The sequence below is a fragment of the Entelurus aequoreus genome, linkage group LG06 (genome assembly GCF_033978785.1).
Source record: "Entelurus aequoreus isolate RoL-2023_Sb linkage group LG06, RoL_Eaeq_v1.1, whole genome shotgun sequence".
Taxonomy (NCBI): Eukaryota; Metazoa; Chordata; class Actinopteri; order Syngnathiformes; family Syngnathidae; genus Entelurus; species Entelurus aequoreus.
This window is the reverse complement of record NC_084736.1, coordinates 21,470,419-21,492,139: the sequence shown is the minus strand read 5'-3', so window position 1 is coordinate 21,492,139 and position 21,721 is coordinate 21,470,419. Positions and strand designations below refer to the sequence as shown.

At 40.1% G+C, this 21,721-nt stretch overlaps 1 protein-coding gene across 1 annotated transcript in view; it reads right to left on the bottom strand.

Moving 5' to 3' along the window:
• The window catches only part of shank1 (SH3 and multiple ankyrin repeat domains 1), a 175,153-nt gene that overhangs the window by 41,183 nt on the left and 112,249 nt on the right, over positions 1 to 21,721 (bottom strand). The window contains 1 exon segment of the mRNA XM_062050244.1: positions 21,626 to 21,701. Within this exon segment, the coding sequence (XP_061906228.1) occupies positions 21,626 to 21,701 (76 nt within the window).

Below are 21,721 nucleotides of genomic sequence, written 5' to 3'. Positions count from 1 at the left end.
TACAGGCCATTAGTTTGGACACACATTTATATTTTAGATTGTCACTGAAGGCATCAAAACTATGAATGAACACATGTGGAGTAATGTACTTAACAAAAAAAGGTGAAATAACTGAAAACATGTTTTATATTCTAGTTTCTTCAAAATAGCCACCTTTTGCTCTGATTACGGCTTTGCACACTCTTGGCATTCTCTCGATGAGCTTCAAGCACACCTGTGAAATGGAAACCATTTCAGGCTGAAAAACAAAACCAACCTCTTGAAGCTCATCGAGAGAATGCCAAGAGTGTGCAAAGCCGTAATCTCGGCACTCTCTTTTCATTAACACGTTTGGGAGTTGTTTGAATCGCCATGTAAAATCGCTAATGCTAACCAGTAGCATGTCAATAACAAAGCTAATGTGTACATTTTTGGAAAAAAGTGGAGTCGTACTTTACTTACGTTGGAGCGTTTTTTGAGTCAATCGCAACGTTACCTAGAAGTAGTTTGGCTGCTGGAGTGATCGTCAAGAGTCAAAAGTGCTAAGAGCTGGCTAAGTCGGCAGCCCCGTCTGATATCACACGCAACACGGGTACCGAAACATGTCACCGTTGGATTTTACATGAATCAATGCTTGGTCGAACCGGCGAGATTCGACTGGTGCCAAAAAAGTACCGGAATCAGTACCCATCCCAAGTAAATGTGCAGTTTGCCAAGCCAGGCCAACAGAGCTGCACTGAGTCGCACACATTGTTATCATCGATGGAAATGCTTCGTGTATCACTGCTCCAAGAGACTCCCTCACAACCAATGAAGAACTGTTTGCGCTAACAAACCCTGAAGTGGTAGAAACCCGTTTTCTCCAAACCAACGTCAATCGGACCAGACTGAAAACTTGCCATGGAGTAAGTCACCATGATATTGACTGTGATACATGGAGGACAACTCAGTGCTTGATATCACAGCTATGAACACAGACAAGCCCTGAGATCGGAAGGTTCCCCTCCTCGGACAATTTTTTACACGGGTAAGTGCGCCGTGTATTTCTTGAATCTCCGGCTCTTAGCTTTGTATAGACTCAATGATCTTTTAAAAACTGAGTTCGGAGAGGAAGTGAAGTCAGAAAGACCGCGCCCCACACAGGAAGTGATGTCAGAAAGAACACGCCACAGCCAGCTTCACAATAAAGCAGTTTCGTAACTCGAAGCTAACCACTGCAAAGATGGAGGCGAGTCATCCAGACATGACCGTGTTTCTCATTCTTCTAAATGTACAGACGCTTGTGGAAGTCACACATGAATACCTTAAGGCAGTGGTCCCCAACCACCGGGCCGCGGCCCGGTACCGGTCCGTGGACCGATTGGTACCGGGCCGCACAAGAAATAATAAAATTTAAAAAAAAAAGGTTTTAAATTTTTTTTTTTATTAAATCAACATAAAAAACACAATATTAACATTATATATCAATATAGATCAATACAGTCTGGAGGGATATAGTCCGTAAGCACACATGATTGTATTTCTTTATGACAAAAAATTAAATAAAAAAATACCATAACCCCCCCCCCCCCCCGGTCCGTGGGACAAATTTTCAAGCGTTGACCGGTCCGCAGCTACAAAAAGGTTGGGGACCACTGCCTTAAGGGAAGGAAACGCGCGATTGCAGCTATTTGGGATACAACACATCTCGGGCGGCAAGAGAACTTCCGAATGTCTGGGTCAGCTGTGATTCTACTCACCGAAAAAGTTTGTCCATTTGTCGAAGGAGAGACAACGAGAATGCGGGCTCCCGTGGATGTGATAAAAAAGGTATCGTGTGCTTTCTAATACCTGGCCGACCAGGGAAGACTAACTACGGAAAACATTTAATGCATTTGGACTGGCAAAGCAGACTGTATCAGTTATTGTCCGCCATGTATGTCGTGGACTCAGCGTCTAGGTCCAGAGTATATAAAGTCACCAAAAATGAATGGACAATGAAGGTGAAGGCAAAAGAGTGAGGAGTGTCCTGACCAGATATCTAGGTCCCTAGTTTGATTGTTGTAAAATGTTCTGTATCACATTGTTTACTTTCACGTGTCCAATAAAGATTTGATTAATTTATGATGTCTCAGGTGTGATTCACTACAATAGGGCCCCACAGCACACTGGATTGCAGTTAATTGAAATACCACAACACTGGATATTGTTCAGATAAGTTAAATTTAATTTAAGAACTTGCACACAAAGCAACACTGGAGGTGACTATGACGTGCGCATTTTCCGCGCATGCGTACTAGGTCGAGGGGGTCCTAAACGACCATAGTGTGTGTGTGTGTGGACAAGGATAAGGTTAGGTGGGATTTACCCTGCATAACCTTAGTGTAGAAGGAGCCTAAGTGACTCCCCATTACATGCATTGTTAGCCGCCTCTTGCGAGCAGTTTTTCCACTATTTAGAACGCACAGAAAAGAGAAAGACAACGGTGTTTTAGTGTGTGTGGAAAATGTAGCCACCCCATGGTCTCTTCTCTTCCTCAACCATTGCACACTAAAAATGGTTCAAATGTGTCGAAGCATGCACCTCTATTGTGTTGCCTGTGCTAATAGTTTTCTGAACACAGCTGCGTCGTTAGTAAGCCCCATAGTTTTACCCTCCTTAATCGGCTTAACTGGACATTTCTCACACAGCTCAACGCGCTCTAAAGCACATCCACTTTAGCTTCAGGGTGTTTCGCCCAATCAACACCAAAGTTGGTATGCACAGAGAGGGGACTGACATGTGTAAAATTGCAGCAAGATTGGTTGAAAAACATGGCCGCCATCCAGCAAAACATCGTTGCAGAAGCTGGACAGTACATGAGTCCGTAAGTCTAAAGTTTGAGGATAACTGTACAGTATATGTACAGTATGCTAGCATGTCTTACAAAGTATTTAGACCACAACCCATAGGGGACGCCACCAATATTTTAAATTCATGTGACTATCTTTTTTATTTAATTTAGTCCAGGGGTGTCCTAAGTGCTAATTTTTTAATGGCCCGCATTCTAGAATTTCTATTTAAAAAAATAATAATGAAAAAAAAAAAAAAAAAAAAGTGGAATAACACTTGAAGACGGTGAAATGTAACGAGAACAAGTTGCAATCTTGACTGTAAAAACACAAGCTGTTTTTTCTTTAAAACGGTCATTGCTCAAATAATAATAATTAATCAAAATCACGGATGTTATGAATTATTGACTTATTTAGGCTCCAATTATTTCACATCAACTATTCCACTTTGAAATATTATTTGGGAAAATATTGCATATTTTGTCGGTTATAAAAAAAAGTTTTCTTTGACTAAAAGGGCATAAAACAAACAAATACAAACAATTTATAATTGACGGATAGATCTGATGTTGAGTTAGAGACTTAAGTTGTGGAAGTAATAAAAATTAAAGCTTGACCTATTTTTAACACTTGTATTACTGCGGCCCATTTGGATCCTCGAGAATTTTAGTGTCATTGCCCAAAAAATAATTTATTAAAACCAATGGTGTTTTGAATTAAGGACCTATTTAAAAGAGGAACTGCACTTTTTATTTTTGTATAGTTCACAATAATTATAAAAGACATGACGACGGATGCATTCATTCTAACTTGTAAATAAACCTAAATAAAATTCCACTTACAGCGAGTCAATGCGAGGTCCTCTATTCCGCCCATAAAATCCAATAAAAAACATCCAAAAACCGCCAACAGTATTGCATTTACATTTCGTAACTTGAATATTAACCAAGTATTAGTGATATTGTTATTATAAGCACTAACACAGACAAACTATTTATAGCTGTGTCGCGATCACAAGCTTATGTACCTATGTTCGCAATATCGACTGGTCAGCTGCTTCCTCCTTTCCTTGCTCGTCAAACTTAATTCTAGATCATAAATCACGCCTCTCGCCTGGACAGTAGAAGAATGAGGACATATTCTGACAAGTTGGTACATTTTGACAGCCAAATTGACACGAAAAGATGCTATGTTCCAACCCGCTTTTCTTAGCAGGTATTATGAGTCATTGTTCATCTACCGGTAAATGGGAATATATGAACATCCCAGCAGTCGGCATCTTAATGGCAGCAGACATTGTACAGTAAGTGATGTTTTATTATGTTTGTTGGCTCTCTTTGAGTCTGCAGTGAGCAGTAATCGTAATGAAGTTGAAAAAAGCAAACGAGATACGTTTTTTAAATGAATGCGCCGCATATGCTTAATATGATCAAAACACAAATACTAAATGTTGATATAAATGTGCCGGTTACTACATTACATACAGTATATACTTACAGCATGTCTAGAAAACCTTAATGGAGGTTTGAATGTTTTTTAAGGGCTCCCATTGTGTGGACTTTTGATTGCATTTATTTAATATTTCAAATGCATAAAAAAATCTGTCATGGGTTTCATAATGATTGTGAACGAAGGCTTCAATTATTGCACATCAAATCACATCACTTTGAATTTTTTGGGGTGGGAAACAATCCGTATTTTGTGTTTTTGCCATAAAAAACAGGGTTTTAATTGACAAAAAGGGCATAAACATAAAAAATAAAAAGTCTTACCCTTATATCGACAGACCTCAAGTTGATCTGGAGATCTAAGCGCTGAATAATAATAGAAAAAAAATCAATAATGTAGCTTCTGGATCCTCAGGACCTAACTCCAGGGGAGCCATAAAGGTAAAAATATATACAGTCGCGATCAAAAGTTTACATACACTTGTAAAGAACATAATGTCATGACATCACATGGACAAAGATAAGACCTTCTGGAGGAAAGTTCTGTGGTCAGATGAAACAAAAATTGAGCTGTTTGGCCACAATACCCAGCAATATGTTTGGAGGAGAAAAGGTGAGGCCTTTAATCCCAGGAACACCATTCCCACCGTCAAACATTGTGGTGGTCAACGTTCCCTCTAGGGTGCGCGCCTGCGCAATTGCGCACTGCTCAAGCGTCCTCAGCGCACGGCAAATCTATGCTGCGCACAAAATCTAAGAAAAAAACAAGCGCATAACAATTTTCGACACACGGACACGACAGAGAAAACAGTTTTCGTCATCATTGTTCAAATATTGTAACGTCTGTCGAGACGCTTTGAGGACATGAATTCCATCCATCACTTTACTGAGCAAAACTCTTTATTGTCAGCCATAAACACATCACCAAAACATTTGTAAAAAAAAATGATATCTAGCAAAAGTGGTCGTTTTCTGCAGTACAAACCAGACCAAAAGCAACTTTGTTATATCAACAGCAGCCGCTCGCTCTTTCTTACTTGCGCCAACACATGCACATATGGCACTTAGCCAGTGATGCGTTTACAGTCACACAAAAAGTCGGACAACTCCAACACCACACAAAGTGTCATTCCAGGTCGTTACACTATGATTTACCAATCAAATATGTGCTTATTTTAGTGTAATTTATTAGGAATCTTAATTTATAAATATTAATCATGAAATGCTGTTAGTATATTAAATAAATACTAATACAAATATATTTTTTACAAACAGGAAGTTGCAGGAATGTACACATGATCCCCTGCTTACATCTCATTGTGCAACATGTGAATGTTTTAATGGGAACTAAATGCAATGTCTGAAAGGGGTACAAATTATTTCCAAAGCAGGACCTCCACCCAGACAAACAATACAAGTACACAGTTCATGAAAAACAATATTTTTTGTTATTGTCATTGTAAGTGGGCCTAAACACTTGTATTAGAAATGGAAATGACTGCTGTCATTTGATTATAATAATAAGAGAATGTTGTCTGTCTATCTGTGTTGGTCCTGCGATGAGGTGGGGACTTGTCCAGGGTGTACCCCGCCTTCCGCCCGAATGCAGCTGAGATAGGCTCCAGCGACCCCGAAAGGGACAAGCGGTAGAAAATGGATGGAGATTGAACTTTTTATTTAGTCAGGTTTGGGACAGGTGTGCTGCTGGTGTAGCCACAGCGTGCACGTCTGATGTTGCTCACATGGGCTCCACTGAATGCTCAGGGAGTTTTTGCGTTTGCTCACACACATGAAAAATTAGAGGGAACATTGGTGGTGGTAGTATTATGCTCTGGGCCTGTTTTGCTGCCAATGGAACTGGTGCTTTAAATGGGACAATGAAAAAGGAGGATTACCTCCAAATTCTTCAGGACAACCTAAAATCATCAGCCCGGAGGTTGGGTCTTGGGCGCAGTTGGGTGTTCCAACAGGACAATGACCCCCAACACACATGAAAAGTGGTAAGGGAATGGCTAAATCAGGCTAGAATTAAGGTTTTAGAATGGCCTTCCAAAAGACCTGACTTAAACGTGTGGACAATGCTGAAGAAACAAGTCCATGTCAGAAAACCAACAAATCTAGCTGAGCTGCACCAATTTTGTCAGGAGGAGTGGTCAAAAATTAAACCAGAAGCTTGTGGATGGCTACCAAAAGCGCCTTATTGCAGTGAAACTTGCCAAGGGACATGTAACCAAATATTAACATTGCTGTATGTATCCTTTTGACCCAGCAGATTTGGTCACATTTTCAGTAGACCCATAATAAATTCATAAAATAACCAAACTTCGTGAATGTTTTTTGTGACCATTGGTTTTGAAAATTATAAATATCAATGGCATGCTTTAATTTGGAAAAAGTTTGGACACCCCTGATTTAGTCTATTCAGCATAGCGTACACATAAATAATATGAAATCCAATAATGATCCACTTATGTGTGGCTTGTACTTTGAGGGCCAGCTGGAGTCTGACTGTACTTAATTTGTGATAGGGTCAGTATGTGACTGCCACCTTCCTAAAGTTGTCAAAGCAGCAGAGCATCAATCTGTCCTCCAAAGTCCTGATCTGACCTGCTGTTGGCCCTAAAATGATCTCATGCGGGCTCGCAGGGGAGATGAACAGCCTGCGCCTGTGATCATGCGTATAATCGCTACTCTTCATCAGAAATGTTGGCAAAGATAATCATTGAGGGCGCAGATCTTTGCCCACAAGCGATGACTGCATGTTGTTCGCCGCTTATCTGAAGAGTCACATGCGACGTTGCTGGAGGTTACGGGGAGGCGCTCAGTATTGATGGTTTTTTTAAGTAAGCTGAAGGGCTGCATTCCACAAAAGTGGGAAGGCTCTCATTTCCCATCAGACTACGCATGAAGTCGGACATACTTACAAACTCAGGGTTTTTCCTGTAATAACGTCGATCAACAAACATTGACAGTCCCCTATATGGCAAAATAATATTTTTATTGTAAAAAAAAAGTACCAATGATTGTCACACACACACTAGGTGTGGCGAAATTATTCTCTGCATTTGACCCATCACCCTCGATCACCCCCTGGGAGGTGAGGGTAGCAGTGAGCAGCAGCAGTGAGCAGCAGCAGTGGCTGCGCCCCGGAATAATTTTTGGTGATTTAACCCCCAATTCCAACCCTTGATGCTGAGTGCCAAGCAGGGAGGTAATGGGTCCCATTTTCATAGTCTTTGGTATGACTCGGCCGGGGTTTGAACTCACAACCTACCGATCTCAGGGCGGACACTCCTCGTCTTTAACAATCTTTTGACCTAGTCAGTGGCCTAGTGGTTAGAGTGTCCCCTGAGATCAGTAGGTTGTGAGTTCAAACCCCGGCCGAGTCATACCAAAGACTATAAAAATGGGACCCATTACCTCCCTGCTTGGCACTCAGCATCAAGGGTTGGAATTGGGGGTTAAATCACCAAAAATTATTCCCGGGCACGGCACCGCTGCTGCCCACTGCTCCCCTCACCTCCCAGGAGGTGATCAAGGGTATGGGTCAAATGCAGAGGACAAATTTCACCACACCTAGTGTGTGTGTGACAATCATTGGTACTTTAACTTTTAGATGGTTTCTAATGTGACTTATGTTGTATTGCTTCACCTTCACCACATGGGCCTATTTTTGTTACAAAGATGAGACTTTTTATATTCCCAAGCTGCCATTCCTTGTGTCCTGCAGAGATCGCTCTGCTTTATTCCCTCATCCTTACCCCACATTCCAAAAAACAGGACAATATTGATTCGCTTTGTGATTTATGCTGTATTGCTGCCTTTCCGATTGTTTGACCAAACAATTTTTGCTGAAAGGATTTAGTAGAGAAAATTGACGATAAAGTTCGCAACTTTTACTCGCTGATAAAAAAAAGCCTTGCCTGTACCGGAAGTAGCGTGACGTCACAGGAGCTAGTATTCCTCACAATTCCCCGTTGTTTACAATGGAGCGAGAGATTCGGAGCGACAAAGCGACGATTACCCCATTAATTTGAGCGAGGATGAAAGATTCGTAGATGAGGAACGTTAGAGTGAAGGACTGGAGAGGCAGTGACGGACGTATCTTTTTTCGCTCTGACCGTAACTTCGGTACAAGCTGGCTCATTGGATACCACACTCTCTCCTTTTTCTATTGTGGATCACGGATTTGTATTTTAAACCACCTCGGATACTATATCCTCTTGAAAATGAGAGTCGAGCACGTGAAATGGACATTTAAAGTGACTTTTATCTCCACGACAATACATCGGTGACACACTTAGCTACTGAGCTAACGTGATAGCATCGTTCTCCAATGAAGATAGAAACAAAAGAAATAAACCCCTGACTGGAAGGATAGACAGAAGATCAACAATACTATTAAACCATGTACATGTAACTACACGGTTAAAAATTCTCAGCCTGGTAAGGCTTAACAATGCTGTTGCTAACGACGCTAAGGCTAATTTAGCAACTTAGCAACCGGACCTCACAGAACTATGATAAAAACATTAGCGCTCCACCTACGCCAGCCAGCCCTCATCTTCCCATCAACAGCCGTGCTCACCTGCGTTCCAGCGATCGACAGCGCGACGAAGGACTTCATCCGTGGGTTTGGCGGCAAGCATCGGCTAGGCGTAGTAAGTAGTCCTTGTTGTGTTGCTGTAAGTATTGTACTTAGCCGCTAATACACCGATCGATCCCACCTACAACGTTCTTCTTTGCAGCCTCCATTGTTCATTAAACAAATTGCAAAAGATTCACCAACACAGATGTCCAGAATACTGTGGAATTTTGTCGAAGAAAACAAGAGGTTTCTGTATCGGGTCTGATGGGGTACAACCACTTCCGTGGATTTTGTGACGTCACGCGCATAAATCATATCCAAAGGAGTTTTTCAACCGGAAGTGTGGCTGGAATTTTAAAATTGCACTTTATAAGTTAACCCGGCCGTATTGGCATGTGTTTCAATGTTAAGATTTCATCATTGATATATAAACTATCAGACTGCGTGGTCGGTAGTAGTGGCTTTCAGTAGGCCTTTAAGAGACTATACACCAGGGGTGGGCAAATTACGGCCCACATTCGGCCCGCCAAATATTAAAACAGAATGGAGCAAAGATCTGTTTTGAGAATTGCCACAACAAAACTGATACTAGACTTTGACGCACTGGCAACAAAGGGTGATCAACAACACTGTTGCCCCTAAAAGAGAACCCTGCAATATCATTTTTGTGTTTTTTTTAATGTTCTGATATATCGTTTAAAATAGCCCACGTTTGAGAAGCCTACTCTCAGTTCAAACTGATATGATATGCTTTGAAATGCATCATGTGCTCGCCCGGCCCGTCTGTCAAATTTTAAATTTGGCCCCTGCTACACACAGACGGTAGAAATTGTTGGTTGTTTTTCCAAGCATGGGAAGGAAGAACGTGAGCGTGAAGGACAGTGCTGAGAAGAAGAAGTGGATGATATCCATTGAATTCAATAAAGAAATAAAAATCATAACAGAGCGTGCAACTTGGCAAAGTAGTTGGAGTCAATGCTAGCCAAGGATTTTAAAAATAATTTCTAAATGGTGGACATTTATCCATGAAGATATTGAAAGGCTGCTGATGGTGTGCAGCTGGAAAGAGGTAACTTAGCAGTCTACTATCCAAGGTAAATGCTGTGCATTATTACATTACTTTATAAAACTACTGTAATCGTTTCTACTACATTATATGTATCGTTTTTAGAAAAATGTTTACTATCTCAAAGTTCCTTTTACTTATTAAAAAAAATATTTCAAGTGTTAGAAGCATGATTTTAATTCATTTCAATGGGCGACATTGATTTGAGATACAATAATTTTGGGTTATAAGCTCCAAAAAGAACAAATTAAACTCGCAAGCTGAGGTACCGCAGGAATGGTTAAGTGACAAAAGTGATAATACAGGACATTTTACAGATAATGAAGAAATTGAATTCATACATTGCTTTTGAATTGTGGGTAACAAAAATTAGAAAAGCAGACCTTTCCCTAGCACTTTCTCTAAATAGAAAGTAATCCTGAATCCAGATGATGATCTGGATCATCCTTAAAAGTAATCACTCGTTCCTGATCCCATTTCTAAAATGTTTTTTCCATCGAAATCGGCCCATAACTTTTTGGAGTTATGTTGCTAACTACCAAACTAACTAATGGACAGACAAACCCCATTAATCACATAACTTCCTGGTGAAGGTAATAATGAAACTGGTCTGAACAAAAACTACTTTTAAACTTACATTTAATTAGTTAACCTTTTGAAGTAAACAATGCAGTCAAGCTATTCCTCTAACTCACGATGAGACCCCTGCACCTGTCAAGTATTTTGACTCACTCCTTACATACAAACTTCTCCATCTCTTGCAGCTTTAATGATGACTTCTCTAGACTGCATGTTTCTTGCCACAGACGTTCAACTGGTTTTAAATCAGGGCACAAAGAAGAACCCTTCAGAAAAATTCCAATGTTTGACCCTGAGTCATTCCTGAGTTTTGTGCCTCATTGTACTGTTAGAGGGCCCACAATCTGCGACTAAGACCAAGCTTTCGGACGTTGGCCGACACATTCAGTTTCAGAATGCTTTTATAGTCTTGAGAGTCATTGTACCCTGCACAGATTAAAGTATGTTGAATGTAGAAAAGCAATGTCAGAAGATAAACACTTCTGCTCCATGTTCCACAGTAGGTATGCTTAAAGATTGCCGATTGGCAGTCAAAGTACCTACAGTGGAACCTCGGTTTACAAACCCATCTATTTGCAAACTTTTCAATTTACAAACTTTCACATGAGCTACGTGTATGAACCATGTCTCGGTGTACGAACGCTTCATTCAGTCATTTTCTGTCCCGCTTGCAGGTAAAAAGCAGGGCACAGCATTTTTCATGTCACTTAATGCGCACTACAAGTACTGTTTTAAGGGCATTCAGTCTATCGAAACTGGACTGTTTGGTTTGTCTTAGAAGACGTTCTGCCTCTCATCCCAGTAGGCTTCATCACTTCATGCTCATGGACTTAGATTGGTCAGATCTAGTACTGTACTAGTCAGTTTACAGCGCCTGTTCCTGTTCCATGGTTTAACAAGTTTTGCTAACTCAATATATTCGAAATTCGAAATAAACTGAAACTGAACTGAACTGATGTGATTACCAAAAAGACAACTGACCAGCGTGGAAAGAATGAGGGAATCGCTGCGGAGTTAAAAAATAAAAATAAAAAATATTTGCGAGGAGTACCATAATGGTGCTCACAAGTATGGAAGAATCGACGAGGCAGGCTTTGTGCCACAGCAAGTTTAACTGTGATGAGACTGGACTTTTCTGTAAGAAAATGCCAAATCAGACTTATTTTCCAGTGGAGGAAAAGAGCTATTGCTTGTCCAGCGACGTCTTTTCCAAAGCACACACACACACACACACACACACACACACACACACACACACACACACACACACACACACACACACACACACACACACACACACACACACACACACACACACTGCCCTTCCCCCTTGGTTCTCTCCCTCTGTCTGCTCTTTTCTCGTCAGCTCCTCTTTTGCGATGTTAATGCCAGTGGATTTTACTTTTCGAAATGCTTATAATTACAGCAATATGGTTGTGGAAGTTAGGGATTTTTGAGATTTATGATCGTTTGTGAGGGCACCGAAGATCCATTACATCCTTATGTATGTTTGATATACAGTACTGTATAGCACTTTATATTGTGTTCAAAGTGTACAAACTTTAACTTAAGAAATTGCTAATATATAGTGAAATTATATATTGTATAGTGAAATTTGCTTCACTAAAACTGTGAACCAAGGTTCCACTGTTACTGTCAAACAAGACAAATCAGCCATGTTCTTTGTTTACGTTTGACCGTAATGCTCAGAGTGTGTGTCTCATAAGATATTTCCGACTGTATCGTTTGTCTCTTCCATGTGATTCGATTGCCTTCAGCATCGTCCGGCCCTTTGCTTCTTCTCAGCAAAACGCAGCCATGTGCACAAGTCCACTCGCACCCAACAGCCGGCGGCCATTACGGCTCCACTTCATGGTGGTTCAAGCCAATCTGCACTGACATCTGCATGATGGCCAGGGGTGGAGGGGCCATCTGGCACGCCGGGCACACGTCCAACGGGCCCGTGGACCCCTGGGCTGGTATCTTTGTGGACGGTGCTCTTTGGAAACGGTGGAGTAAATGAGCGTCACTGGGGACATTTTCATGCCGTTAGAGGCGACAGTCGCCCTTGGCGTTCTTATGTCATGAAATAGGGACGGACACCGCAGCCTTCCTGTGCTATGCTGCCCTCTACTGGCTCACAGAGTGATTTATTTAAGGCTGAAATTGAAGCAACAAGTTTAAGTTTAAAGTTGTTATTGAAAATGCTGTTTTGCACTGATATCTTTGCACCGGAAGGCTAAAGACTGACTGGATGAATTCTATCCTAAATTCTATCCTATTACATTTTGACTGTACTTGAATCAGAGGATATAATGCATACATTAAACCGGAAAATAGTCATTACTTATATAATTCATACTTAAAATACTGTTTTGTACTGCTGTTTTTGCACAGGAAAGCTAAAAATGGGAATCTCTCCTATTCCATTTTTGAGTGTACTTGAATGTATATTAGACCTTATGTATATTATTCTGCACCGGAAGGCTAAAGACTGACTGGATAAACTCTATCCTATTACATTTTGACTGTACTTGAATCAGAGGGTATAATGCATATATTAAAACTGGAAAATAGTCATTACTTATATAATTCATATTTAAAATGCTGTTTTGCACTGCTGTTTTTGCACAGGAAGGCTAAAAACGGAATTCTCTCCTATTCCACTTTTGACTGTACTTGATGTATATTAGACCTTATTTATATTATTCTGCACCGGAAGGCTAAATACTGACTGGATAAACTTTATCCTATTACATTTTGACTGTATTTGAATCATCCTATTGCATTTTGACTGTACTTGAATCAGAGGGTATAATGCATATATCAAAACTGGAAAATAGTCATTACTTATATAATTCAATATTTAAAATGCTGGTTTTTTGCACTGCCGTTTTTGTACCGGAAGGGTAAAGACTGTGTGGATAAATTATATCCTGTTCCATTTTGACTGACTTGAATCAGAGGGTATTATGCATATATTAAACTGGAAAATAGTCATTACTTATATAATCCATACTTAAAATGCTGTTTTGCACTGCTGTTTTTGCACAGGAAGGCTAAAAACTGAATTATCTCCTACTCCACTTTTGACTGTACTTGGATGTACCAGTATATTAGACCTTATTTATATTATTCTGCACCGGAAGGCTAAATACTGACTGGATAACATCTATCCTATTACATATTGACTGTACTTGAATCAGAGGGTATAATGCATATATTAAACTGGTAAATAGTCATTACTTATATAATTCACACAAACCCTGTTTCCATATGAGTTGGGAAATTGTGTTAGATGTAAATATAAACGGAATACAATGATTTGCAAATCATTTTCAACCCATATCTATTCTATTCTATTCAGTTGAATATGCTACAAAGACAACATATTTGACGTTCAAACTGATAAACATTTTGCAAATAATCATTAACTTTAGAATTTGATGCCAGCAACACGTGACAAAGAAGTTGGGAAAGGTGGCAATAAATACTGATAAAGTTGAGGAATGCTCATCAAACACTTATTTGGAACATCCCACAGGTGAACAGGTGGGTGCCATGATTGGGTATAAAAGTAGATTCCATGAAATGCTCAGTCATTCACAAACAAGGATGGGGCGAAGGTCACCACTTTGTCAACAAATGCGTGAGCAAATTGTTGAACAGTTTAAGAAAAACCTTTCTCAACCAGCTTTTGCAAGGAATTTAGGGATTTAGGGACGCCACCTCTTCTTCTGCTTCGCTTTACTGTGGTGTCCCCCAGGGATCCATTCTAGGCCCCATCCTGTTTTTCTTGTACATTCTCCCTCTTGGAGAGATTTATAAGAAACATGGAGTGTCTTATCACTTTTATGCAGATGACTGCCAAATGTATATGCCAATTTCAAAAGGCCACGGCCCCCTGACACCCCTTCTCAACTGTCTATATGATGTCAAGGCTTGGTTAGCCCAGAATTTTTTAATAATGAATGAGGGAAAAACGGAAATTTCAGTTTTTGGTCCGGCCCTCATTGACTTGGGACCATTGCAAAATTATGTGCGTCCCAAAGTCACCAGCCTTGGCGTCACTATAGACAGCGATTTTAATTTTGACAAACAAGTCAATGGCGTTTTAAAATCGTGTTTTTATCATCTTCGTCTTTTAGCAAAGGTAAAACCATTGTTATCTTTTAACCTTTTTGAACAAGTCGTGCATGCTTTTATTTCAAGTCGCCTGGACTACTGCAATGCACTTTATGCTGGCATTAGCCAAAAAGCTCTTTCCAGGTTGCAGTTAGTCCAGAACGCGGCAGCACGACTTTTAACAGGGGCCAGGAAATGCCAGCATATAACCCCAATTCTTCGGAGTTTGCACTGGCTCCCTGTTCATTTTAGAATTGATTTTAAATCCTTGCCGTTTGTTTTTAAAGCTTTACATGGACTGGCACCTCAGTATATCTCGGACCTCATCCAAATGTACACTCCTGCGCGCGGTCTGAGGTCCGAGAGCCAGCTCCAGCTCGTGGTGCCCAGGACGAGACTTAAAACCGGGGGAGACAGGGCCTTCTCTGTGGTCGGCCCTAAACTCTGGAACACTCTGCCCCTCCATGTTCAAACTGCTTCCACAGTGGAGTGTTTTAAGTCTTGTCTTAAGACCCACTTTTATTCTTTGGCTTTTAACACTACGTGAGTTGTGTGGTCTTCTGTCCTCTGTTGTCCTCTGTGTTTTTTATAAATTTTGATGTCTATTTTACTGTTTTAATTGGTTTTACCCTTTAAAATCGTTTTTAATCATATTTATTTTTTATATTGTTTCTGTATTGGTTTTCTATTCATTTATTCTTTGTTTTTATTCAGTCATTGGTGTAGCATAATATTGTTTTTAATATTGTTTTTAATATCGTTTTTTAATATTGTTTTTAATATTGTTTTTAACATGGCTGTGCAGCACTTTGGAAACATTCTTGTTGTGTAAATGTGCTATATAAATAAAGTGGATTGGATTGGATTGGATTTCACCATCTACGGTCCGTAATATCAAAGGGTTCAGAGAATCTGGAGAAATCACTGCACGTAAGCAGCTAAGCCCGTGACCTTCGATCCCTCAGGCTGTACTGCATCAACAAGCGACATCAGTGTGTAAAGGATATCACCACATGGGCTCAGGAACACTTCAGAAACCCACTGTCAGTAACTACAGTTTGTCGCTACATCTGTAAGTGCAAGTTAAAACTCTCCTATGCAAGGCAAAAACCGTTTATCAACAACACCCAGAAACGCAGTCGGCTTCGCTGGGCCTGAGCTCATCTAAGATAGACTGATACAAAGTGGAAAAGTGTTCTGTGGTCTGACGAGTCCACATTTCAAATTGTTTTTGGAAACTGTGGACGTCGTGTCCTCCGGACCAAAGAAGAAAAGAACCATCCGGATTGTTATAGGCGCAAAGTTGAAAAGCCAGCATCTGTGATGGTATGGGGGTGTATTAGTGCCCAAGACATGGGTAACTTACACATCTGTGAAAGCGCCATTAATGCTGAAAGGTACATACAGGTTTTGGAGCAACATATGTTGCCATCCAAGCAACGTTACCATGGACGCCCCTGCTTATTTCAGCAAGACAATGCCAAGCCACGTGTTACATCAACGTGGCTTCATAGTAAAAGAGTGCGGGTACTAGACTGGCCTGCCTGTAGTCCAGACCTGTCTCCCATTGAAAATGTGTGGCGCATTATGAAGCCTAAAATACCACAACGGAGACCCCCGGACTGTTGAACAACTTAAGCTGTACATCAAGCAAGAATGGGAAAGAATTCCACCTGAGAAGCTTAAAAAATGTGTCTCCTCAGTTCCCAAACGTTTACTTAAAAGGAAAGGCCATGTAACACAGTGGTGAACATGCCCTTTCCCAACTACTTTGGCACGTGTTGCAGCCATGAAATTCTAAATTAATTATTATTTGGAAAAAATATATAAAGTTTATGAGTTTGAACATCAAATATCTTGTCTTTGTAGCATATTCAATTGAATATGGGTTGAAAAGGATTTGCAAATCATTGTATTCAGTTTATATTTACATCTAACACATACTTAAAATGCTGTTTTTTGCACTGCCGTTTTTGCACCGGAAGGCTAAATAAAGACTGAATGGATAAATTCTATCCTGTTCCATTTTGACTGTACTTGAATCAGAGGGTATAATGCATATATTTAACTAGAAAATAGTAATTATTTGTATAATTCATACGTAAAATGCTGTTTTTGCACCGGAAGGCTAAAAACTGAATCCTCTCCTATTCCATTTTGACTGTACTTGAATGTATACTAGACCGTATTTATATTATTCACATGTAAAAAATGCTACTTGCACTGCTGTCTTTTGCACCAGAAGAATAGTGATAGGACAATTCTATTCGATTCCATAGCCTTATTCATATTATTCACATGTATAATGCTATTTGCACTGCAGTTGTTGCACCTGCTGTTTTTGGCTGTTTTTGCACCGGAAGGAAAGTGAGGGGACAATTTGAGTGTACGCTATTCCATATCTTTATTTTTTACTCTCCTTGATATGTGAATACCTAAGTGTTTATTGTTTATTGTGAGCGAACTGTGGTGCTGAATTTCCCCCAGGGATCAATAAAGTAATTTATATTCTATTCTATTCTAAACCAGGAATCTCACTGCTGATTTATGTGATTGTTACCTTCATATGCGCAGAATTGTTGCTTCAGAAACATTAAAACAGTCTTCAGATTCAGGATAGTTTAAAGCTCCTGGTGCATGTTGATATAAGTGCAAACACAAAACACATTCTTGCCTCCAGATGGAGACACCACAGGGGAGCTTGGGTGGCAGTCGGAAAATTAAAAAGATCTTGGGGGGTTCTTGGATAAATTAAAAACAATGCGGGGACACTGAGAAAGTCACGGATGACAGGAGGAGGGACAGGTGAGGCATTTGAACCGCGTGACAGTGGCCGGAAAAATGTTTAAAAGCAGCATCTTTGATTATACATGAGTGTGTACACACTACACACTGATGATGAAAAGCTTTTTAATCAATAAAATATGACGCCGTGTGTGCATTTGCCAGTCACAAACTCACTTAGCGGGAGAGGGATGAAGAATTATCGTGACGTGATGGAGAGTGAATATAGAGGGACAAGGCATGGAACGGGAGGGAGAGGGAGCAACAATGTAAATAATACATGTGAAGGATAACACATTTATTATTTGTAGGTAATTCATCTGAAACTTGGCATGGACGTTGATGAGTTTGCCTCAAAGCAAAAAAAAAAGCCAGGTTTGCAAGTTAGGCAAACCAGCATTGTTGTGGAGAATTACAAGGGTCATTGTTTGTGTATTGTTCTTATCCGTCAGGTCTACACACATGTGCTTACATAGATCATCACAAATGTAGGGAAGCATTGGGTAAAAGGGCCCGCAAGGCGCACTCCGCGGACCTCTTGTGTTTCAGCAACATCACATATCAGTTTCTTAAGAGCGCATGTATGCAGAGACTGTTTTTGAATTATTTCGAAGTGTGTTAGTGTAACGGATGCCAACTAGTGTGGCTGTGCGATAGTACGTGTGTGTTGACCTCACTCCCTTTTAGCTTCTAGCTGGGGGCAGGATGAAGTAAGCGGCACAAGGCGGGTTACATAAATAAAAAGGATAAATCGCAAAGGAATAGGGATGGGTATCGACTAGTGTTGTCCCAATACCAATATTTTTGGTACTGGTACCAAAATTATTTTGATACTTTTTGGTCCTTTTCGGTACTTTTCTAAATAAAGGGGACCACAAAAAATTGCACTATCGCTTTATTTTAACAAAAAATCTTACGGTACATTAAACATGTTTTTTATCGCAAGTTTGTCCTTACATAAAATAGTGAACATACAAGACAACTTGTCTTTTAGTAGTAAGTAAGCAAAAAAAGACTCCTAAGTAGTCTGCTGAGATATGCAGTAACATAGTGTCATTTTCCATTCTATTATTTTGTCAAAATTATTAAAGAACAAGTGGTAGAAAATGAATTATGGTGGCAGACAGGTACTTTTGAGAGGCGGTATAGTACCGAAAATGATTCATTAGTATCACGGTACTATACTAATACCGTACACCGTACAACCCTAGTATCGACAGAATTCTGTCGGTACAAATGAGTACCATAATACCATATTTCGATAGCTGTGTTGCACGTGACGTCAAACAGGCATATTCACAGCAGACTGCCTCTAAGTAGTTGTAATTTTCCATGTCGACAAAGCAAGCATCCCCGATAGAAAGTGATTAAAAGTAAGGCGCAGCTTTTCAAGATGCACTAGCTCCCTGCTAAGTTGCACTGGATCTAACGGATTAGCATTAGAAATTTTACATGGCGATTTCAACACCTCCAAATTTGTTCATGAAAACTACAACTAAGATGCACGTCACCATCATGTGTGTATGCGTAACAAGTACAACACTTACAGTATAAATCTAGGGTGTTAAAATGTTTGCCACTGAATCAAAGCATGTGGGGGCCATTTTGATATTTTTCATTTTCAAAACAAATACAATATTTAGATTTCTTTTTTTTAACCTCCCCTCAAGTTTGGTCCCGTGGACCCGAAAGGATCTCAGTCATAAAAATGTTAAAAATAAGTCATATCTTTTTTCTTTTTTTTTAATCTCTACTGTAGATCAACTTCAGATCTGTCCATATAAAGAGTTTGTTTTTTTTTGTCTGTTTTATGCTATTTTGTTTAAGAAAACCCAGTTTTTTTCATGGCGAAAACACACAAAATATGCAACATTTTCCTCAAAAAAATTCAAAGTGGAATATTTGATGTGAAGTAATTGGAGCCTTGAGTAGTTTTATAATTCATAACAACATTGATTTTGATTGATTTTTATTTTTTGAGCAATGACAGTTTCAAAGAAAAAACAGCCTGCATGGTAGCTTTGTGTTATTAGTCAGCATTGCAACTTTTTTCTCAATACATTTCACATGTTTGCTCCTTAATTCCACTTTTTTTATGTTATTCTTTTTTGTAATAGTATTTTTAGAATGTGCCACGGGTCGTTCAAATTAACAGCAGGCAACAAATGGCCCCCGTCCTGCACTATGGACACCTCTGGTATAAACACAGAACTCAACACAAAACAAGACAGGCACGTCCAACTTCAAGACTACTTCCTGACTTCGACAACACACCCGGCAAAAACTGAAATAAATGCACACTCGTATATGATACTCAGACGTGTAAGAAAACAACTGGACAGCAGAATTATTACTATCACTGTCGAATAAATAAGATTAGATTTGACAATAATTTAACCATTTATTAGTACAAAACCCAAAACCAGTGAAGTTGGCACATTGTGTAAATCGTAAATAAAAACAGAATACAATGATTTGCTAATTCTTTGTTATTTTTTGCAAATATTAGCTCATTTGGAATTTGATGCCTGCAACATGTTTCAAAAAAGCTGGCCCAAGTGCCAAAAAAGACTGAGAAAGTTGAGGAATGCACATCAAACACTTATTTGGAACATCCCACAGGTGAACAGGCTAATTGGGAACAGGTGGGTGCCATGATTGGGTATAAAAGCAGCTTCCATGAAATGCTCGGTCATTCACAAACAAGGATGGGGCGAGGGTCACCACTTCGTGCACAAATGCGTTTAAGAACAACATTTCTCAACGAGCTATTGCACGGAATTTCCCCATCTACGGTCCGTTATATCATCAAAATGTTCAGAGAATCTGGAGAAATCACTGCACGTAAGCGGCTAAGCCCGTGACCTTTGATCCCTCAAAAACTGGGGATGTCGTGTCCTCCGGAACAAAGAGGAAAAGAACCATCCGGATTGTTATAGGCGCAAAGTTGAAAAGCCAGCATCTGTGATGGTATGGGGGCGTATTAGTGCCCAAGACATTGGTAACTTACACATCTGTGAAGGCACCTTAAAGCTGAAAGGTGAATACAGGTTTTAGAGCAACATATGTTGCCATCCAAGCAACATCTTTTTCATGGACGCCCCTGCTTATTTCAGCAAGACAATGCCAAGCCATGTTACAAAAGCGCTTCATAGTAAAGGAGTGTGAGTACTAGACTGGCCTGCCTGTAGTCCAGACCTGTCTCCCATTGAAAATGTGTGGCGCAATATGTAGCGTAAAATACCACAATGGAGACCCTGGACTGTTGAACAACTTAAGCTGTACATCAAGCAAGAATGGGAAAGAATTCCACCTGAAAAGCTTCAAAAATTGGTCTCCTCAGTTCCCAAACGTTTACTGAGTGTTGTTAAAAGGAAAGGCCATGTAACACAGTGGTAAAAATGCCCCTGTGCCAACTTTTTTGCAACGTGTTGCTGCCATTCAATTCTAAGTTAATGATTATTTGCCAAAAAAAAATTATGTTTCTCAGTTCGAACATTAAATATCTTGTCTTTGCAGTCTATTCAATTGAATATAAGTTGAAAAGGATTTGCAAATCATTGTATTCTGTCTTTGTTTACGAATTACACAACGTGCCAACTTCACTGGTTTTGGGTTTTGTACATCAACACACAAAAGTACCAATACTAATTCTCAGGTACCGGGAATTGGTACCATATGGGTTTGAATGTAAAAAGTACCCATTCTTACAAAGGACAGAATATGTTATACAACATTGACTCAGGAAGAAAAGGGGTCGGGTCAAATAACTTAACATTCATCTCAAACAGAGTCAACAGCATCTGGCTCACAAGAATAAAAATAACACATCCATAAATGAAACAGCAAAACCAAATCATTTTACCTTTAAGTGTCTTCTGCAGACACGTTAGCCAACCTTAAGGTCAAGTGAACAGCTGGCCCAAATCTGGTAAACCTCAGACAGCTTCTACCCACCCAGCGGGGCGGGGGGGCGTGATTGTACAGTCACAACGCATCAAATCATAGGCGGAGTGACAAAGTGACTCCCAGCATGTGCCGCATGTCCAAACACTCCACCCGGAGGAGGGAGTGTCAGTTGGAACAAGATTAACATACCACCCAAGATGCAAGGCACATGCTACATTGGAAACTCTACAGTAGGTGGCGCAGTGCCAGTACCAAGAAATTGACTTTTGCTTTGGACCTTCAAATGCTGCTACAAACAGACATTGAGAGTTGACAGTGTATCAAAGACAACACTTACCTGGGAGCGTCAAAGCTATCGTAGGACCCCACAGTGTAATGGCGGAACAAACGCTTGGCCCGCTCGCCACGGCTCTCTGGAACAAACACACGGCGT